Consider the following 17803-nt stretch of genomic DNA (forward strand, 5'->3'; position numbering starts at 1 on the left):
TGAAATTTCTCTGCATCTTGATTCCTCACCAGTAAAGTGGCACCACCCATTTTTTTAAAATATTGATTTAAAGATGAAATAATACATCTTAAGCACATATTATCTAGCACATAACAGCAGTTATGCTTTTTTGTAAGCTGTCAATATTAAATCAGCAACATAAAGATAGTGCTTATTAATAAGAAAACATATCCCAAGTAGTTTACTCACAGGAAGCTTCAGGGTCAGCTCTGTCAGGAGACACTTCTTGATCAGCATCTTCTTCCCCAAACAACTGGCTATAATTTAAGAGTAGTAGATATTTAAGTACAACAAAGTATTCTGAACAAATGTTGACTTTTCCTACTTTCCTCACAAATAACTAATTTAGAATATCTCAAATCTTCAGTAGGGATAAAAAAGAAACAACTGATACATTATACTCTGTAAACCTAAATGTACTAAAGCAATCTGTTTAAAACAACTTGTGTCCTCATTTCAACAACATAAACAAGGCTAAATTTTAGTAGACCTATATTCACTTCTGTCAGCGAGGCTCTGCAAATTCCTATGTTAAAATCTTTGATTAAGAGACAGATAAGCAGTTTTTACATTCCAACGTAGATAACATTCTATTGCCAGTATAATGTTTGCAAAGTATACCTGCAGCTAGCTGTTCAACAAACACTGACACACCTATTTTGTGCCAGGCACTGCTTCAGGTATAGGAAACTCAGTGAATAAGACATTTTTCTCATATTATGTATCTTACTACCTAAGAGTCTAATGAAATAATAGAAAAGTATTAAGGTGAAATTCTCTTTTGTTAATCAAGTTATCCTAAAAACTGTTATTAAACACTTAGGAAATGTAACTTGCCAATCTTAACTCAAGCACGTGATTTACAATAAAGCTATCTTTTTTTTTTAATAATAAAGCTATCTTAAAGAAATCCCTTGTCCAGTTAAAATTTCAAAGATCCTGATACAAGAAGATGGCCATTTGTTTTCCAAAGTGGCTGTACCACAATATACACCCCACAACAGCATATACGAGCTCCTATCAACTCACTTCCTCTCCACATTTACAGGTTTTGCCCAAGTAGTGAGTATAAAATAGTTGTTATTGTGGTTTTATTCTTAATTTTGCAAGTTAATTACAAAGTTAAACATATCTTCATTTTTTAAAATTCTTAACATATTTTTATTGAAGTGTAGTTAGTTTACAATGTTGTGTCAACTTCTGTTGTACAACACAATAATACTTCAGTCATATAGTAACATACATGTATTAGTCCTCATAAACATATCTTCATTTGCTTATTGCTTATTTGGGTTTCCCCTTAGGTAAAAAAAAAAAAAAAAAAAATGCCTGCTAGTATTATTTTGTCAGGCTATCTTTTTCTTACTGATAACTGAAATATACTCCAGATCACAATTTTTAGTTGCTTATACGTTGCAGATATTGTATCCCATAAAATAGCTTATTATTTACGAAACATTTAATGTCTCCTGATGAGACAGTTAATAAATTTGAACGTATTAATCCTTTTTTTTAAGGTTAGCACTTGTATCTTTAGAAAATTGTTCCTTAACCCCAAGGATAAAGATTTTCTCCTATATTAGAACACTCTGAAGTTTTGCCTTTCACATCTAGATAATTAATACCCTTGGTCTTAATTTCTATATATTATTTATACATATTGACTGAAGCACAGAATATAATTTTTTCCCACATTGACAATGAACTGCTTTCCCTTTTATTTAGTCCCCTGTTCCATCTGGGATCTACTATGCAACCTCAGTCATGTCAGTTTTTCTGTCCCTGTACCAGCAAACCACTGAATTATTTTTGGCTTATATTAAATCTTGACATCTGTTAAAGCAAGTCATCTCAACATACTCTTCTCCAGGGATGTTTTGGTTCCTCTTAGGCTTTATTCTTCCATATAAATTTTAGAATCAACTGAACAAGTTCCAATAAAATCCCCAAGGTTTTAATTAGAATTGCACTGAATCAAATTGATATTATATTTACACAAATTAGTATAAATGTATTTTTTGCTCAGACAGTTAAGAGGGCCTGAAAGAAATGATACCCCAGTAGCATGCCTAAATACTCCTATCTTGGTTTCTAAAGTCATTCTTCAATGAAAGTGTCAGGGCTCCTCGGAGAAATGTCTGATTCTAGGACTGGGGCAGGAAATACAGAAGATGAGCCTGAAGCACCTTGTAGTACCAGAAAGTAAGGAATTGTTCCAAAAAAAACACACACTGATGGTGGTATGCCAAAGAGCACAAAGCCAACTGAAAAGCTCCCAAAGGCCAAAGCTGGAACAATCTGAGCAATAAAATAAAGTAGTATTAGATTATAATTCAAACTACAAAATATATTCAATATCAGTGAATCCACACTGACATTAATGAGTGAGAAGGGACAGGACAATATAGAAAGGGGAGGAGGGAGTAACTTTACAGCAGAGAAACCAGACAAACACCACCCTAAGTGATTAAGGCTACATTAATAATCCCATGTACCCTTCACATATGATGAAAATGGCACTTTACCTCTGTGGTTTTCCTCCCAATAACCCATAACCACAGTATTATCATGAGAAAAACATCACACAAATTCCAGTAGTGGGGCATCCTACAAAATACCTGAGCAGTACTCAAAACTAACAAGGTCATCAAGAACAAGGAAACTCTGAGAAATTGTCACAGCCCCCTTAAGGGGGGCCTAACGAGACATGACAACTAATTATAATGTGACACCCCGGAACAGAAAAAGATAGTGGGTAAAAACTAAGAAGATTTGCCGGGGGTGGGGGTGGGGGTGGGGTGGTTACAGCTCAGTGGCAGAGTGCCTGTTTAGCATGCACAAGGTCCCAGGTTCAACCCCCAGTATGGTCACTAAAAAATAAACAATTACCTCTCTGGACATAAGGGAAAAAAAAAAAAAACACTAAGGGGATTTAAATAAACTATGGACATCAGTTAACTAATAATGTATCAATCAATACTGGTTCATTTATATGTATGTATCATACTAACATAAGATGTTAACAACAGAGGAACCTGGGTGTGGGAGCTCTGCACTATCTTCTCAATTATTCTACAAATCTGAAACTGTTCTAAAAAGTAAAGGTTATTAAGAAGAAAAAAAATGTTTGCCAAATAAAGCTCACAAATATATTTCCTGTGAAATTTTGTCATACTGTTATATGTGTATTTTACTGAGTAAATATACCTTAATCGAAAATAAACCAAAGTTTGCTGTAGGTTCCTAGGAGCTGTCTTACCAGGCTGATAAAGTTCTCCTCATAATTTACTAAGAATTTTTGTCATGAAAGAGTGTTTGCTGAATTTTACCAAATGCTTCTCCTACATCGACTAAGATTACACAGTTTCTCTTTAATTTCTTAATCAAGTAAATGATATTTATAGATTTTTCTACTGTTAAACCATGCTTGCACTCCTGGAATAAATACAACTTGGTCATGGTACACTTACTGTTTTATACCATTCTAGATTCCTATGCTAATGTTTTGTATAGGATTTTTTTCACCTACATTTAGGAATGACAATGTCTTGCAATTTTCCTTTTTCCCATAATAGCCGTAAGTGGTCTTGCTCTCAAAGACATGAAATAAGTATTCAGTTTTTAAAAAAATTTCTCTGGGAGAGTTTATATAAGCTTAGAACAATATACTTCTTACAAATTCAGTGGAAATCACCTGTAAACTCACATAGGTTTGGCGTATTTTTCAGAGGAATTTAAACCATTGATTAAATTTCCCAAAGGCATAGAACTATTTGATTTCTTTTCTAGTCAGTTCTGTAAGTTGTTTTTTTTAATGAATCTATCCAATCATGAAGTTTTTAAATGTACTGGCCTGTTTTTCTTTTATCAACATCCCTATTTTTCTTTATTATTCTAATCTGTGCTGAGATTACATTCCCCATTTAGTTATCTATCTCCTCTCCTTTTCATGATCAAACTTACCAATTATATTTTTGTCCTTACCTCAATTATACCCTTCCTTCTAATTTTTTTTTGGTATATTTTTTATTGAAGTATAGTCAGTTAACAATGTTGCATCACCTTCTAATTTTTTTGAGTTTATTATGTTGTTCTTTTTCTAACATAGTTGCACCCTTCACTCACTAATGTTCACCCTCCCTCACGTGTAAGCCTGTAACTTTTCTTCCAACCACCACATTCAATGCACCCTACAAGTTTCACATGTAGTATTTTCAGTGTTATTACAAAGTATTTTTTAAAATTTTCATTACATTTTTTAACCAATGAGTTACTTATGTTTTTATGTTTCTAAATACATACATTTGTATTCATTTAGTTACATGCCTGTCTCCAAACAGACCAAGCTTCATCGTAACTACAATTTCTCCAAGGCATTTAAATAAAAATGACTCCATCTTCCAACATCAGTACTAAAAATATGCCCAGAAATATATATACTCTTACTTGAACAAATATTTTGCCCAAACGATGCAATGAATAGGTTCTGAAGGTGTGTTACGAATTGTACAGCCAGGAAAAGTTCTCTGGGTTGGTTTGGGATGACATTCATAACATTCAGTCACACCCTGCAAAGTCAGGATATGAGAAAAATATTTATCCCTTGATAGTGGTTTCTCAATATTGTAAGGCAATATAATAATCATAAACATTTCATTCATTCATCTACATTCCAACTGTCAAGAAAAATTTAAAGTATTAGCGACTCCAAAATCCTTACTTTACAGATAAGGCACACAAAAGTTAACTGAATCTAACACAGTCACAGCTAAGGCTAAGCCAGGACTCCTCTGACTCCTGGCCCAGGGACCACTACTCACAACAAGCCAAAGAAAAACGACTGCACCTGAACACCAAACACAAGCAGTTTACCTTGATCACACTCAACAGACAGGAAAACTACTAGAAAGACAAACACCAGCTTTCCAACCAGTTATCTCTCAAAGTTGTGAAACTCAGTTATTTAAGTATTATTTATAGCTTTACCTTACAAGCTCCTAAAGATTAAGTGAACTTAAAAGCATTAATTTCTAGAGCTACTGAGACACATGGAAAAATCTCAGGTACTGCCAAACCAAATACTCTTCATTTTGTTGCTAAAGGGTTATGTTTAAAGTTACACTGTAAGGAATCCCTCAAAGAAGTCTACAGCACCTGAGACAATTTTCCAAACTATCAAACGAATATTCTTCATTTGAGCAATTCTCAGTCTCAGTCTTAATACACGTGTCTCAAGATCATAGTAATGTTCTTCTAATAATGGTTAAAAACCCCAAACCTGCAAATATCATTTTAATAAAAATTGCAGCAGATTCAGGGTTTTCTCCATAATGCCATTTCTGCTTCCAATATGTTTTCTTGGGGGCAGCCATATGGCGGTGGATCCCTCACATCACAGTGGATAAAGAAGAGAACTAGTGCCTTGACCTAGCAACAGATCCTGAAGGCCTCCAGTGATTTAACCACATTTAATACAGACTGATATTTACGAGTCTTTGTGGAATGACATGAAATAAGCTTCCAAAGAATAATATTAAACAGTAAAAATAACTGAAATAGAGCAAAAATTTTTAGCATGGGTAAACTGCCAAATAGAAGACAAAAATAACAAACTTTGAGTATAAATTCTTTTAGTTTAAAACCTGCGAAATGATTCTTCAAATGTGTCTGTTTAATTTCTTGAAAGAACTAAATGAAAAAAGACCTGAACAGCAAATGAGTAACAATGCTGAGATTGTGTAAAACAGGATTATAAGCACACAGGTATTTGTTCTTATTCTCTAGTTTTATCTATACGTTTGAAATATTTCACAAATACACCAAAAAAAAGTCTTCAAAATACTCTTCAGCTCTTTCTAAATCTTTAAATCCACTTTAGACAGTAAGTAACTTTCTAGAAAGCTGGTTTACCATATATGAACTATAGCATGACATATAGTCTCATGGCTACCAAGAATTTTAAGGCAAGCTTAGTACGCTTGCCAGCCTAAGGATTTTAACACACAAGCCTCATGAAACAAAGCAGCATGGAGCTTAAAGATCTCTGCCTATACTCTTTTTGGGTGCCTTTACAGCATCCTAAGTTTAAATGGGCACAAAAAAATTCTCGCATCCTGTTATATGAATCCAAAGTTTATTTCTCTCTTTAATGTCCCAAATAAATATCTAGGAAGTTAAAAAAAAAAAAAGCCCAAAACTTCTTTACCTTTTTGATAGTGGTTACCTGCCCAAGATAACCAGCAGTTCCACTCTCAATAAGAGGGACATCAGCGGCTAGACACATTCTATTAACGTGGTTGCGGGCAGCTGCAAGAAAAACACCAGTTAGCAGGAGTTTATGGAAAAAAACAGAAGGAAATTATGTAGTTACCTTTAATTAGGATGAAATTTACCCAAAATATCTTTTGTTTTTATTTCATGTACCATTTTCTTATAGCTATGATCAGAATAATATAACTGCTGCAGACATTTAAGAGACATTCACCAGCAAAATTTCAAACATAAGAAATTTATACCACAAATTTACTCCAGGAAAAGCACCCCCTATATATTATTTTTTAATTCCAAAGTGCCATCTTCCTCTTCTACTGCTGTGCCTACTTCCATTAACCTTGGCTACAACACTGTTTCCATGCTCCCCAAGTCCTTCACTTGCTCGTATTCTAATATAAATATCAGGTAATACATGGAAGTGAACAGACAATATGGATATCAATTTGGAACTATTAAGGCAGTTTAAGGTTGGGGGAAAAAGATGAATCCAGTTAAAAAAGTCATCCTGACTCTTTCTCATGTTACTTTGTTTATTTTTTCTTTTGATATTTCTGGCTCCAAATTGTTACAAACTCACTTGACAGATATACTTTATCATGTTGAAGAAATTACAGAGAATTATCAAGTATTCTCATTTAAGTATTTACATTCCAGACACACAGATTTGTTAACAACAACTGGCTATACAATACTTGATTGTATGAAATATCACCCATATTGTAGAAAGTTTAAATGACCTAACTCTGCACTGTAATAGAATCCAGCCTGATATCTTACAACACCAGATATACCTAAAATAATTACAGAGCCATGACTTCTATGCTAACTTTGCTATCCTGTTGCCTCATTCTTAAAACAGTGGTTTTCAGCCCCAACTGCACTTTAGATCATCTGGGTCACTCTGGAAAAATAAGACCTTCAGGTCTCATGCACAGGGTCTGATTTAATGAGCCTTAGGTGGTGTCTGGCCACCAACGTTTCTTAGATCTCCACGTAGACAAAGGAGGTTACACTATGTTTAAGCGCTGGGACCATCTGCAACAAACATGCATGTACAAGGCTGTGCATTCATCTTCTTTAATGATTTTAACTTCCCCTATATTCACACTCGTTCTAGTTAAAATTACAATCAACTGACAAGCTTTAAACCTGGTCTTACTTCCCTTTTTAGGTCTTTTAAGTTCTAACTCATAAGGAAATATCTAAATTAATACTGAATGTGTAAACAACCTTGTTATGAAGAAAGGGAAATACTTAGAATGAGAAGTATTAAAATAATCTCACCTCTGTTATCTAAAGCATTCATAACCAATATAAATTGTCGAAAAAATTCCACATTATAGTCAGGGCTACAAAGTAAAACAAAACAAAACAAAAGGTCACCAAAACAACTGGCCTTACACATGAGCTTCACAGTATAACACAGGGTCCTAAAAAGCATATTAAATAAAAGTACAAAAATAACTGATATTAGGGGTCTCTACCATATAGATAGGTTTGACTTTTCCCAAACATCATAAACAAATTGAAAAAAACTATTTCCCCCTAATTCCTTTGAGTGACTATACATCCTTTTTGGCCAGCTATCTAGGGCACAAGAGCAGTCTCAAACTGGCATGACTTCACTAGTCCCACCAGGCCTTCTTGGGCAGCAAGTGCCTGGGAACATACAAAGGATACATTCCCAGGATCTGGCTGGCCTCTGGCTTCACCTCACATGGTCAGGATCAGGCAGGGTTCAGGCCCCTAGGGTCCCTGCTTTTAGCAGCACTGGGAAAGCAACACAGGGTAAGGACGCTGTAGGGCTATAGGCAAGCTTGTAGAGCAAACATCCAGAAAATAAAAAGGAAGCTGGAGACACAAATTCCCCGAGAAAGCACAAGACTCTCTAGTTCCAGGCCTCAAATAAGAATTCATTATTTTTAAACCCATTTACTTGTGGGTTGGACAACTATAGATAAAGGATATTTTAAGCCCGGGGTTCCTTTGCCCCGATGCCTCTAAAATTATGTATTTACTCTATTTATCTTTACTGAGATCAGAGTTTATTTATGTACCGTCAAAACTACTGCCCCATCACAATCCCCAGTTTTATATTACAGAAGTTGAAATCCTAACAAATTATTTTGGGAGGGAATCTTTTACACTGAAAAAGGCCATAGCTGTAATCAATCAGAATGAGAGCAATATATTTAGATAAGTCTGAATCATCACATATAAGGATTTCTCATAGTTTAGAATATCTTTTTATTTAAAACAAGAATATAAAGTCCTTTTAAGTTTCTAAGTAACTTATTTCAAGTATTAAAGTAACACGCCTCTTATCTAAATCATTCAAATTAAACATATATTAACTGTTAAAAGAATGCCACTTAACTTATGTGGGTACAACCTACCACATTGTAATTATTCTAGAAAAATAATTATAAAAAAAGTAGAATGACAGTTCATACATTTAGCTAATAAAAATATCTTATACTTTAAAAATTCAATTAAACATTCCCAGCAAACACAATCTTGCAACATAATAATTAAGAGCATACTTCATGATGCTGTCATGGTAGGCTATGATATTAGCTTTCGGATAAAACTGCAGTACACTTTCTTTGGCAACCTGGAAAAACAAACAACACTAAATTACTAATTTACTAAATTATGATTAACCTTTCTATCTGTACATGAAATCTATTTATGGCAGACAATAGGTGTTTCACCTACTTACATAATACCTTATATTAAAAATGAAAGAAATATAAAAACAAAATTTCATTTAAGATTAAGCTGTATACATGTTTATAAAGTAACAGGTGACTGTCCCCTCTGAAATACACTTGTACATGAATGGCAAGCTTCAGCAAATTTATCAAATGCAGTAACCAAGTGTCATTCATCCATTCAACAAATATTTACTAAGCATTTTCCACATGTCAGATCTGTATGATGCACTTGGTGAGCCAAAGTGCCATTAATCAAATAACCATCTAGGTAACTGTAACTACAAGCTATGATAAATGACACACAGAAAAAGTAGAGGTTGTTAGGAGAGGAAGATCTGACTTAGGAAAGTACCCCCAGGGAAAATTTGAAAAATGCAAAGGAGAAAAGAGTGAAAGTTGGCCCAAAAGGCTGGGAAAAGAAAAAGATGTTTTAAAACCCTGAATCAAGGGGTTGGAAGTGTGAGTGTTTGATCAAGTTTGGGAACTAGGGATCCAGCAGTGATAAACAGTGCTCGGGGCCAGTCTGAGCTGCAGAGCTGGCATCTTTAACCCAGCCTAGGAAGAGGGAAGCAGGCCACCTGCCAGCTAGAGTTGCCCTTCACAGGATGAGCCCAATGGCGGAGGCACAGTGACTTCGTTAAGTGTCTCCAAAAGTCCCCTTGCTAGCCTCTGGGGTATGGAATCTTACAAGCAGAACCATAAGCCTTCCAGAAGTCTGCCCACTACTCCTCCTGCCCGCTGCCTGGGTTCTCTTTTAGAATTGAAAGATTATTCTGCCTGGTTTATGGATCCCTGATTTCATTCTTGCTGCTACTGAGGCTGCTGTAATGGTCGGTGGATGTTTTTAGGTCTTGGAGGCTTGGCAGAGGATGCTTTCAGTGACAGACAGGGTCATCTCAGGCGTGCTCTGTTTCTCTGACCTGGGGACCAGAGGGAAAAAACACGCACATTGGGCCATCTGTCTGTGGCCGAAGAGAGTGAGTAAGCCTGGGAGAAGCGGGTCGCCATAGCCAATGAATGAAAGGCCTCAGTACACCCCTTGCAGGAATGGCCACAGCTTCCCAGACCCAGGAGACCCCCAGGAAAGAGGGCTCAGCTCACAGGCTGGGCCAAGGACAGCCAGAGGCCCTCCGATGGGTTGCAAGTTCTCACGAGGCTGCATTTGAGCCTTATCTGCCTGTTTTGCACTTCAGATGAGGGGAGGAAGCGTGCATGATGGTCAGATACAGCAGCCTCCTCATCACAATCCTGCTTACTTATTTGTCTAGTGACCTAGGGTGTGTTATTTACACTTTCCAAGCTTTAACTTCTCTGTCTATGAAGCAAAGCTCAAACTACCTCAATTCAGTTAAGGAACCTGGAACACTGCAGATGTTCAATAAAGGCATTTCTCCATTAAAACAAAACAAAACAGAACCCTGACTCAAGATGGAACATTCAGTGAACTAAAGAAAGGTCAGGGTGGCTAGAACCTCAAGAGAAGGGATGTCTTCTAAAAGCAACAACAGCATAAATTGTAGCTTCTCTTGCCCCCAAATACAGGAGCAGCCAATCTCTAGGGAATGCAGGGACACAAGCCTCATTTCAAGTAAACAATCAGAAATCTAAGAAGGGGACACCATTTAAAAGACTGGGTAGAGCACTTTTATTTCCTCTGTAGACTGAAAAAGGAGGGTGTAGTCTTCAGTCCCTTACCAAAGAGGTCTTTTATCTCTTTACAATCCCTCAGCTAAAAAGAAACGGCTTCTCCCATATTCTCCTCCTACTAGAGTCCAAATTAATCTGATGCCATAAATAGAAGATCCACCATAGGATAAAAATATAAATGAATAGATAAACAGAAATGGTATGAGAAATAGTTACCTGGGCCTTTGATCTTCCAACATGTTTCTTTTGAAACAAAAACTGCCTGTTGAGGTTGCTGACATCAATAGTATCCAGATCAATCTACAAATGCATAAGCCTCAGATAAATCACAAATTTCCTGGTATATCTGAACAATAAATATCACTATCGTCAGCATCCATAACCCAGAACTTTTGGTATTTGCTACATTAGCAGAGAAAATGTTTTTTGACCAATGATACCAAAGTTGTTAAACTGGTAAAAGGAATTTAATACACATTTAAAAAAAAACAAAACCCAAGATTTAATTTCAGAGATAACATTCTCAAAAATATTTTAGAAATATTTTTGTCTGTTTAGTCACCTTGGCAAATACGTTAGGAAATTCCTTTGATGGCATAAAATTATGTTGAAAACGCAGTGCTTCATTTCTCTATCAATCTAATTAGTTACTCTTTCAAATCCAATATATTACACTGTGCCCTGTTCTTTTTCTTAAATGACAGCTGACAGATTTATTGAATTTTTTGCTGCTTTCTTTAATTCAGAAGTCTTTACCCATACACAATTTCATTTACAATTATTACCTGAGAGCTGTGAAGGGAAACTTCTACACAAGATTAAAAATGTGTCATGTTTTAAGCCTTATCTAATTGCTGACTAGAAGTAAATGTAAGGGAAGAAAGTAATTGTAACAAACAATTTTTATTCTATTTCGATGTTCCAACTGTGAAACATCATAATGGTTTTGGTTATAATTTGTGAAAATCACCAAAACATATACTCACCTAACATTTTTTATTTGTGCTTTCTAAATTTACTACAAAAATTAAACCAAATTAAAAAAGATCAGTATTTATTTTTCAGGCGCCCAAATTCACTGTCTTGTCTATTTCAAATGGTCCTTTTAAAGAAGTATCAGTAGTTATCAGATAAGCCACAATCATATTTGGAATTTGTGGTACAGAACTGGATGTAAAGACTAACTCTACAAAAAAACAAAGGAAAAATGTGTGAATCCTCTTCCCTCTAGTCACTAATTTCTTAGTTCAGTCGGCTAAATCTACTTCTTTTTAATTCCGTTTCCACTACACCTTAAGACACTATAATCTCACACCCAAATCCCAAGTTACAACTCCAATCTCTAAAAAGTTTACATTAACAGAAATAACTTGATTCAAAATTACAGTAGCTTCCAGCCATTGTACACCAGTGTAAAGTATGTAAAAGTTAAAATCCTAGCATCCAACACCTTTTAACGAAATAAGCGAGTGTACCATCTATGGTGGTAACAATGACAGCCAAGCAAAATGTACCCAGAAAAGAGGAGCGCAAGCCCCAAAGGAGTCCTACCACTTGCTTAGCTACCCAAGGTAAGTTATTAAACCCCACTGCATCTCACTTCCCCTCTTATCTGTTAAAAAATAAACTGGGATGAAAACAGCGTTTACAAGCCTACGGCGGCACTTAAGATTACACGCGTTAAGGCGAGTAAGCTACTCAGGACAGCGCGCGGCTCGGGACAAGCGCTCAGCAAGTAGGTCCTGGTTGCTATTACCGCCATACTCTGCTCTGGATCATTATTTTTGAGTTAAGGGGGACTTCCGAATTGAACACTCACAACATCTACAAGAGACTCAAGACAATCATCTCCTGCCTCCTGCTGATGCTGGGGAACTGCTGTGAAGCGAAGACACGAGGCCGCTTTCACATCCTAGAACCGCCACAAATTGGCACTGCCGGGGAGGCGGGGGCGGCCCACCGCGGGACGCCCGGAAGACCCGGGCCCTCGGCCTCCTTGGCGTGCAAACCTGGCCCAGCGGACGGCGAGGCTCGCCCGGTCCCCGCCGAAGAGCTCCCTCTCCGCGGACAGCCAAGACCCCAGGACCTCTCGGCCCGCCCTCGAGCCCCCAACTCCGGTCCCCGAGCCCCCGGCCCCGCTCCGCGGCCCGCCATTCAGCCTGTGCGCACGCCTGGCCCTCACCAGGTCGATGTGGGAGAAACCAGTGAGCACGAGGTTCTTGAGGAGCTCGCAGCCGATGCCCCCCGCGCCCACCACCAGGACCCGGCCCCCGGCCACGGCCTCGGCCAGTTCCCGGGGCAGCCCCCGCGACAGTGCCATGGCGGGATGACCACGAGCCGCGGCGGAGGCGGAGGCGGGAGAACTGAGCGGCGGCCGGAAGCGGGTGGGGGAAGGGCGGCCCAACTTCCGGTCCTGCGCACTGTGGCCGCCAGTCGGAACCGAGTAGGCGGTGCCCAGGGACCAAGCAATTCGGCCCGCGGTCCCGGCCCCCGCTGGGCTCTGAGTAGAAGATCCTTCACAACTCCGGCTGTATTTTAAGAGCGCGCATAGCATCTCTGTTTGCTTTAAGAAGTTGAAGGGTCGTTATTTAGCCTACGGTTTGAACTCCCCGCCAGGACTTCCTTACAGGTTAGAAAACAGATATCCGTCTATGTAAAGAGCTCTTACAAATTAAGAAGAAAAAAGATGTCACCCAAATAAAAAATATAAACAAAGATGTGAACAAGCGCTCCTAAAGAAAACGGACAATGCGATCAGTAAGCATACTGAAATTTAATCAAAGGCATGCAAAATAGTATTCAAATTATTTTCACGTATTAAACCAGCAAAAAGAAAAAGTGTAACACCATTGTCAAGCACTCCTGTACACTGCAGGTAAGGATACTAAAGCAAAGCTTTCTGGAGGGTAAGTTGGCAATACGATTTGAAAAGCCCAAAAATTGTGCATAGTTTTTGACTCATTCATTCCAATTCTAAGAATTTATCCTATGGAGTTATTCCTGGTTTAAAAAAAATAGATTAGCCATGGAGGTGTTTATCTCAAGAATTAAAAAATGGAAAAAAATGCAACAAATATATTAGATTTTTGATGCATATTTTAAAAAACTACTTCGCAGCATTTATGTAACCAAGCAAAGGGCTCTTGTGCCCATAGCAAAGAAAACCAAACTCTTGACAGGGGGAGTTTGCAGCAAGGTAAGGATTTATTGCAGGGCACCAAGCAAGGGAGTGGGAAACAAGCCTCAGTTCCACTCCAACTTGGTCTTTGAGTTAGGGGGTTTTTCAAAGAGGAAGAATAAAGAAGCTAAGATTAATCATCATCTTGTGACATTTCTTAATGGTAATTTTGAGAGTCAAATTGTCTCTGGTTTAGGATTCTCTGGTCCATGCATGGCTCAGGTGCTGTTTGTTACTAAATTGGTGCATTGAACCAGTGCTGGCTCCTAGCCTGGGCCAAGACCCCCACCTCGACCAGGGAGGTTCTTTTTCTGACTGGATTCGTGCAGCCAGTAACAAAACGTATGCTGAGACTGGAACAGCACAGGCTTTATCCAATGACCAAGGAATGGAGCAGCAGGGAACTAGTTTGCAAATCAACTTCTCAACCCAGTTGGGGTGGAGACACGAAATATATAGATAGGAGGGTTGAGGTAAAAGGGAGGGAACTGTTAAGAGTGGGAGGAAATTTCATGAGTTATCTGAGAACAGGCCTGTGGTTTGGACTTGGAACTGACGCAACTCTCCTTTCCAGTCCTTGTAAAGGCTTTGCTGGTTGTTGTCATGGCAGTTGTCGACTGTCATGGTGCTGGTGGGTGTGTCATTTAGCATTCTGATGTATTACAGTAAGTGTGTAATGAGGCTCAAGGTCTACTGGAAGTCAGATACTGTGCCATCTTGGGCCTGGTTGGTTCTAACTGGTTCTTGTTCTTTTTCTCTTTGTAGCTTCCTCTTGAAACTTGGGTAAGAGTTATTGATTTCTATTAGCGGGAGGGGCAGGGGTATGATTCTGGGGGCAACAGCCTCAGTAACATGTTAGCTCATTTTGCTCTCAAGAAACAACCTGAGTTTGTATGTTAATGATATCTATAGTAGCAATTTTAGTACACTAATGATGTGATGGATAACAGCAGTTTTCAGTCATCTGACTCTGGTTGATTAGCATTCAGTGAACACAGAATGGAGGTCACAGGGGACAAGAAAGGAAACAAGGTTTTGGAGAGATTTATCATAAACATGCTAAGAGAATTTGGGTTTAGAGGGACTCAGTTTCAAAGTATGTCCTAGGAAAATATTGATGGGGAAGTACTCACAATGTAACATTAAATGAAAAAGATGCAAAACCATATATGTAATTAAAATTTGTAAATAAATAAATAAATAATTTTAAAAAAGAAGGAAGAAAATAACCACGGTTAATATTTTTGGGTTTCTGTGTGTGGTGGAATTGTGGACAATTTTTATTTCTTTACTTAATTTTACTGTATTTTCCAGATGCTCATGCTCCTCAAAGAAAATATGAATTTTAAGATGAGAAAAAAATTAGAAGAAAAAAGGAAAAGATGGTGTGAAAAGCATATCTAAAGAGAGTTGGTATTGCTAAGAGAGATTTCTAAGATGGAGCTTGGAGGCCATTAGGAAGTGTGATTAATGCACAGCACAGCCTGGATGAAATCTGACCTTTTGACCACTTACTGTCCTAATGAAGGCATCCAGAACATTTGCCAGAAACTCAAGATACTTATTGCCCTTACTCTTAATATAACTCATGACACCTATCTATTTATTAGACCCTTACCCTAAAACAACTCGTGACAGCCATCCCTTAAGGACAAATATTTCCTTTCTTGTGTCAGAGTACAGCCTCATAGCTTTTGCCTTTATAAGCCTGTGGATGAAAAATACTGCAAACCGTATCAGTAAACAAAGAATGCTGAAGCCATCAAGACATCAGCGGCTGCTACCACCCCCCAGCGAAGACAAGCCTGCAGCCCAGCCTCTGCAGCCATTCACAACTGTGCCCTCTGAGGGGACTCAGAATAAGAAAGGACAGGATACTGGCCCTAGATAGCTAGATGCTTGTCAAAGGAATGAATTCAATGAGCCCCAATATTTCCTTCCTCCCATACATAGAAAAGCACTAAATTCTTTAACTTGAGATGCCTGGTTTTCTTTAGATAACAAGTAGTCTTTTATTGTTCCAACTACCTGTTCTTTGTTGTAAAGCTCCTATATATCCTAGCTCCTCCCCTACGTCTGAGAAGTCCCTCGGAGCGATCTGAGAGGCTATCATCCCAGCTTGAGTCCTCCTGCCAAATAAAACATAACTCAACTTTTAGGCTGCGTGTTTATTTCAGTCCACAAGCCTGACACTTCCTCTTCCCTAGAACACTCCTTCCATTTTACTCAAATCTATGTCTCCCCTGAATTGCAATTCTCAAGTCCTCAAATATACTGTTTTTTTATTTGCAGCCTTCTGTGTTTTTCTGGCTGACGATGGAAAATAGGGAAATGCTTCTGACTTCTGTGGTCTTTCTCATCAGTTGCTTGGGTCACCAACCATGCATCAAGCCTGGTCTGAGGAGTACTCAGGCTGCTGCCCTGATCCATGATGTGAAGGAAGGGCCAGAGCGAGTGCCCAACCATGGTCGGAGTGAGGGGTACCCTGGCATAGTAAGCTGCTAATGTTCCTTCCCTACTATTGGCCTGGCTCTCATAAAGTCTCCCCTGGCAGCCAAAGCTAACAGAGGCCCTCTACTGGAAGCTGACCTTCCTTCTTCCTCTAGACACGCTGTGAATAGGAGCCACCTTCCTTTGCTTCTCTCCGGCCTCCCTCTCCTCTGCCTTTTGCCTGGGCTGCCCTGGGCACCCAACTCAGGCTTTGCTTTTCTTTGTTGATTTGTATGTGTTGTTAAAAACAACAAACAAGCTCAAAATGGAGTCTCTTAAGCTAAGCCCCATGTCACCAAGTTGAGACTTAATTACGGTTCTGGCTCTCCCAGAAATGCAATCTTAAACCATCAATCAGGAATCACCTGATCTGCACTAGTTAGGAAATCTGATATGATCCCTGCCATCCCCTAAAGGAAAGTAACCTTGCAATTACCAACCCCCCTTTTTGCTACTGTAACTTTGTTTCTGCCCCATTCTGTGTGTAAAAGTCATTTTGTTCAGCTCCTTGGAGGTCCTTTCTATCTGCTAGATTGGTTGCGGCCTGGTTCCAAATGATTTTTGCTCATATAAACTCTTATACCTCAGTGTATCTTTTAACAGTACATATGAAGTGTAAAATGCTTTCCCACTTTAACAAACTTAAACAGGATCCAAGTGCAGGAAGAAAAACTGAAAAGCCCCACCCACGCTGCACACCTAATCCTGTTCCTCAGGGTCTTGCTCGTGTATTTCTAAATCCAGATTTTTTTTACACAGCACTATTCAGTTTTACATTTAAATGGGTTCACACTGGACTTATTTTCTACCTTGCTTCCTTAACAATATGTCCAAAACATATTTTTATTGGATCACAGGAATGCACCTGCTAATCTGTACTCCAATTAGATTAAGAGCTGATACAAACGTGTATAACAGGCTCAAGAACATGTCCGGTTGGAAGTACAAGAAGGTGTCTCCACCTTAAAGGCAGAAATGTAACGCCTAGCTCAGATATCTGAAAATGTCTCTGCCAACAGTCTACAGCAACCATTCTACCCCATCCTCTCATCAAAGGAGGCTACTCTCCGGCCATTTAAATAAATCCAAAGTGATGCACCTGCAAATCCGAGCAGTCTGTCGTCTTCTCCAGTTGGAGTGAGCGGTCCGCCCATCTGAGGGATTCTCTGTCCACAACAGAAGTGCCACGGGGAAGCTGGTGGCCGCTTCTCCAGCATGACAGAGGAGGAATCAAAGCCTCTCTCTGTAGGTCCATGCTCAGCCTTGGCCCTGCCGATCCAGCATTCCTGAAATGGCACTGACCAACACCTTCACCTTCTTCTACACAGCCAGTCACCTTCGCTCGGGTGCCCCCTCCTATCCCTGGAAGGGGGGAGGGGGCAAGGCAGCATCACATAGGGTTCTCCCAGTCACACACTGCCCAGGGGAACCAAATCTCATGATAATATGGTCCTAGGTGTTATTTACTAGAGTTTAT

At 38.8% G+C, this 17803-nt stretch overlaps 1 protein-coding gene and 1 long non-coding RNA gene across 3 annotated transcripts in view; one reads left to right on the forward strand and one right to left on the reverse strand.

Annotated features, from left to right (window-relative positions):
- The window catches only part of UBA2 (ubiquitin like modifier activating enzyme 2), a 33647-nt gene extending 15890 nt beyond the window's left edge, over positions 1–17757 (reverse strand). The window contains exons 1-7 of one of the 2 annotated variants that reach the window (XM_074369826.1): positions 17426–17757; positions 10875–10958; positions 8838–8908; positions 7579–7643; positions 6227–6327; positions 4468–4589; positions 211–278 (exon numbers count right to left, since the gene is read on the reverse strand). In XM_074369826.1, coding sequence (XP_074225927.1) covers positions 211–278; positions 4468–4589; positions 6227–6327; positions 7579–7643; positions 8838–8908; positions 10875–10958; positions 17426–17581 — 667 coding nt within the window. In that variant the 5' untranslated portion in view covers positions 17582–17757. Of the gene's footprint in view, positions 1–210; positions 279–4467; positions 4590–6226; positions 6328–7578; positions 7644–8837; positions 8909–10874; positions 10959–12840; positions 13052–17425 lie in introns of those variants that run through there. The other variant, XM_074369825.1, reaches the window with a different exon arrangement.
- LOC123615375 (uncharacterized) lies at positions 13224–17406 on the forward strand. Its single transcript, XR_006722952.2, has 3 exons — positions 13224–13533; positions 14602–14619; positions 15151–17406. It is a non-coding gene; the product is annotated as an uncharacterized LOC123615375 (long non-coding RNA).
- Positions 17758–17803: the final 46 nt, after the last annotated feature.

This window comes from Camelus bactrianus, chromosome 9 (genome assembly GCF_048773025.1).
Source record: "Camelus bactrianus isolate YW-2024 breed Bactrian camel chromosome 9, ASM4877302v1, whole genome shotgun sequence".
Lineage (NCBI taxonomy): Eukaryota > Metazoa > Chordata > Mammalia > Artiodactyla > Camelidae > Camelus > Camelus bactrianus.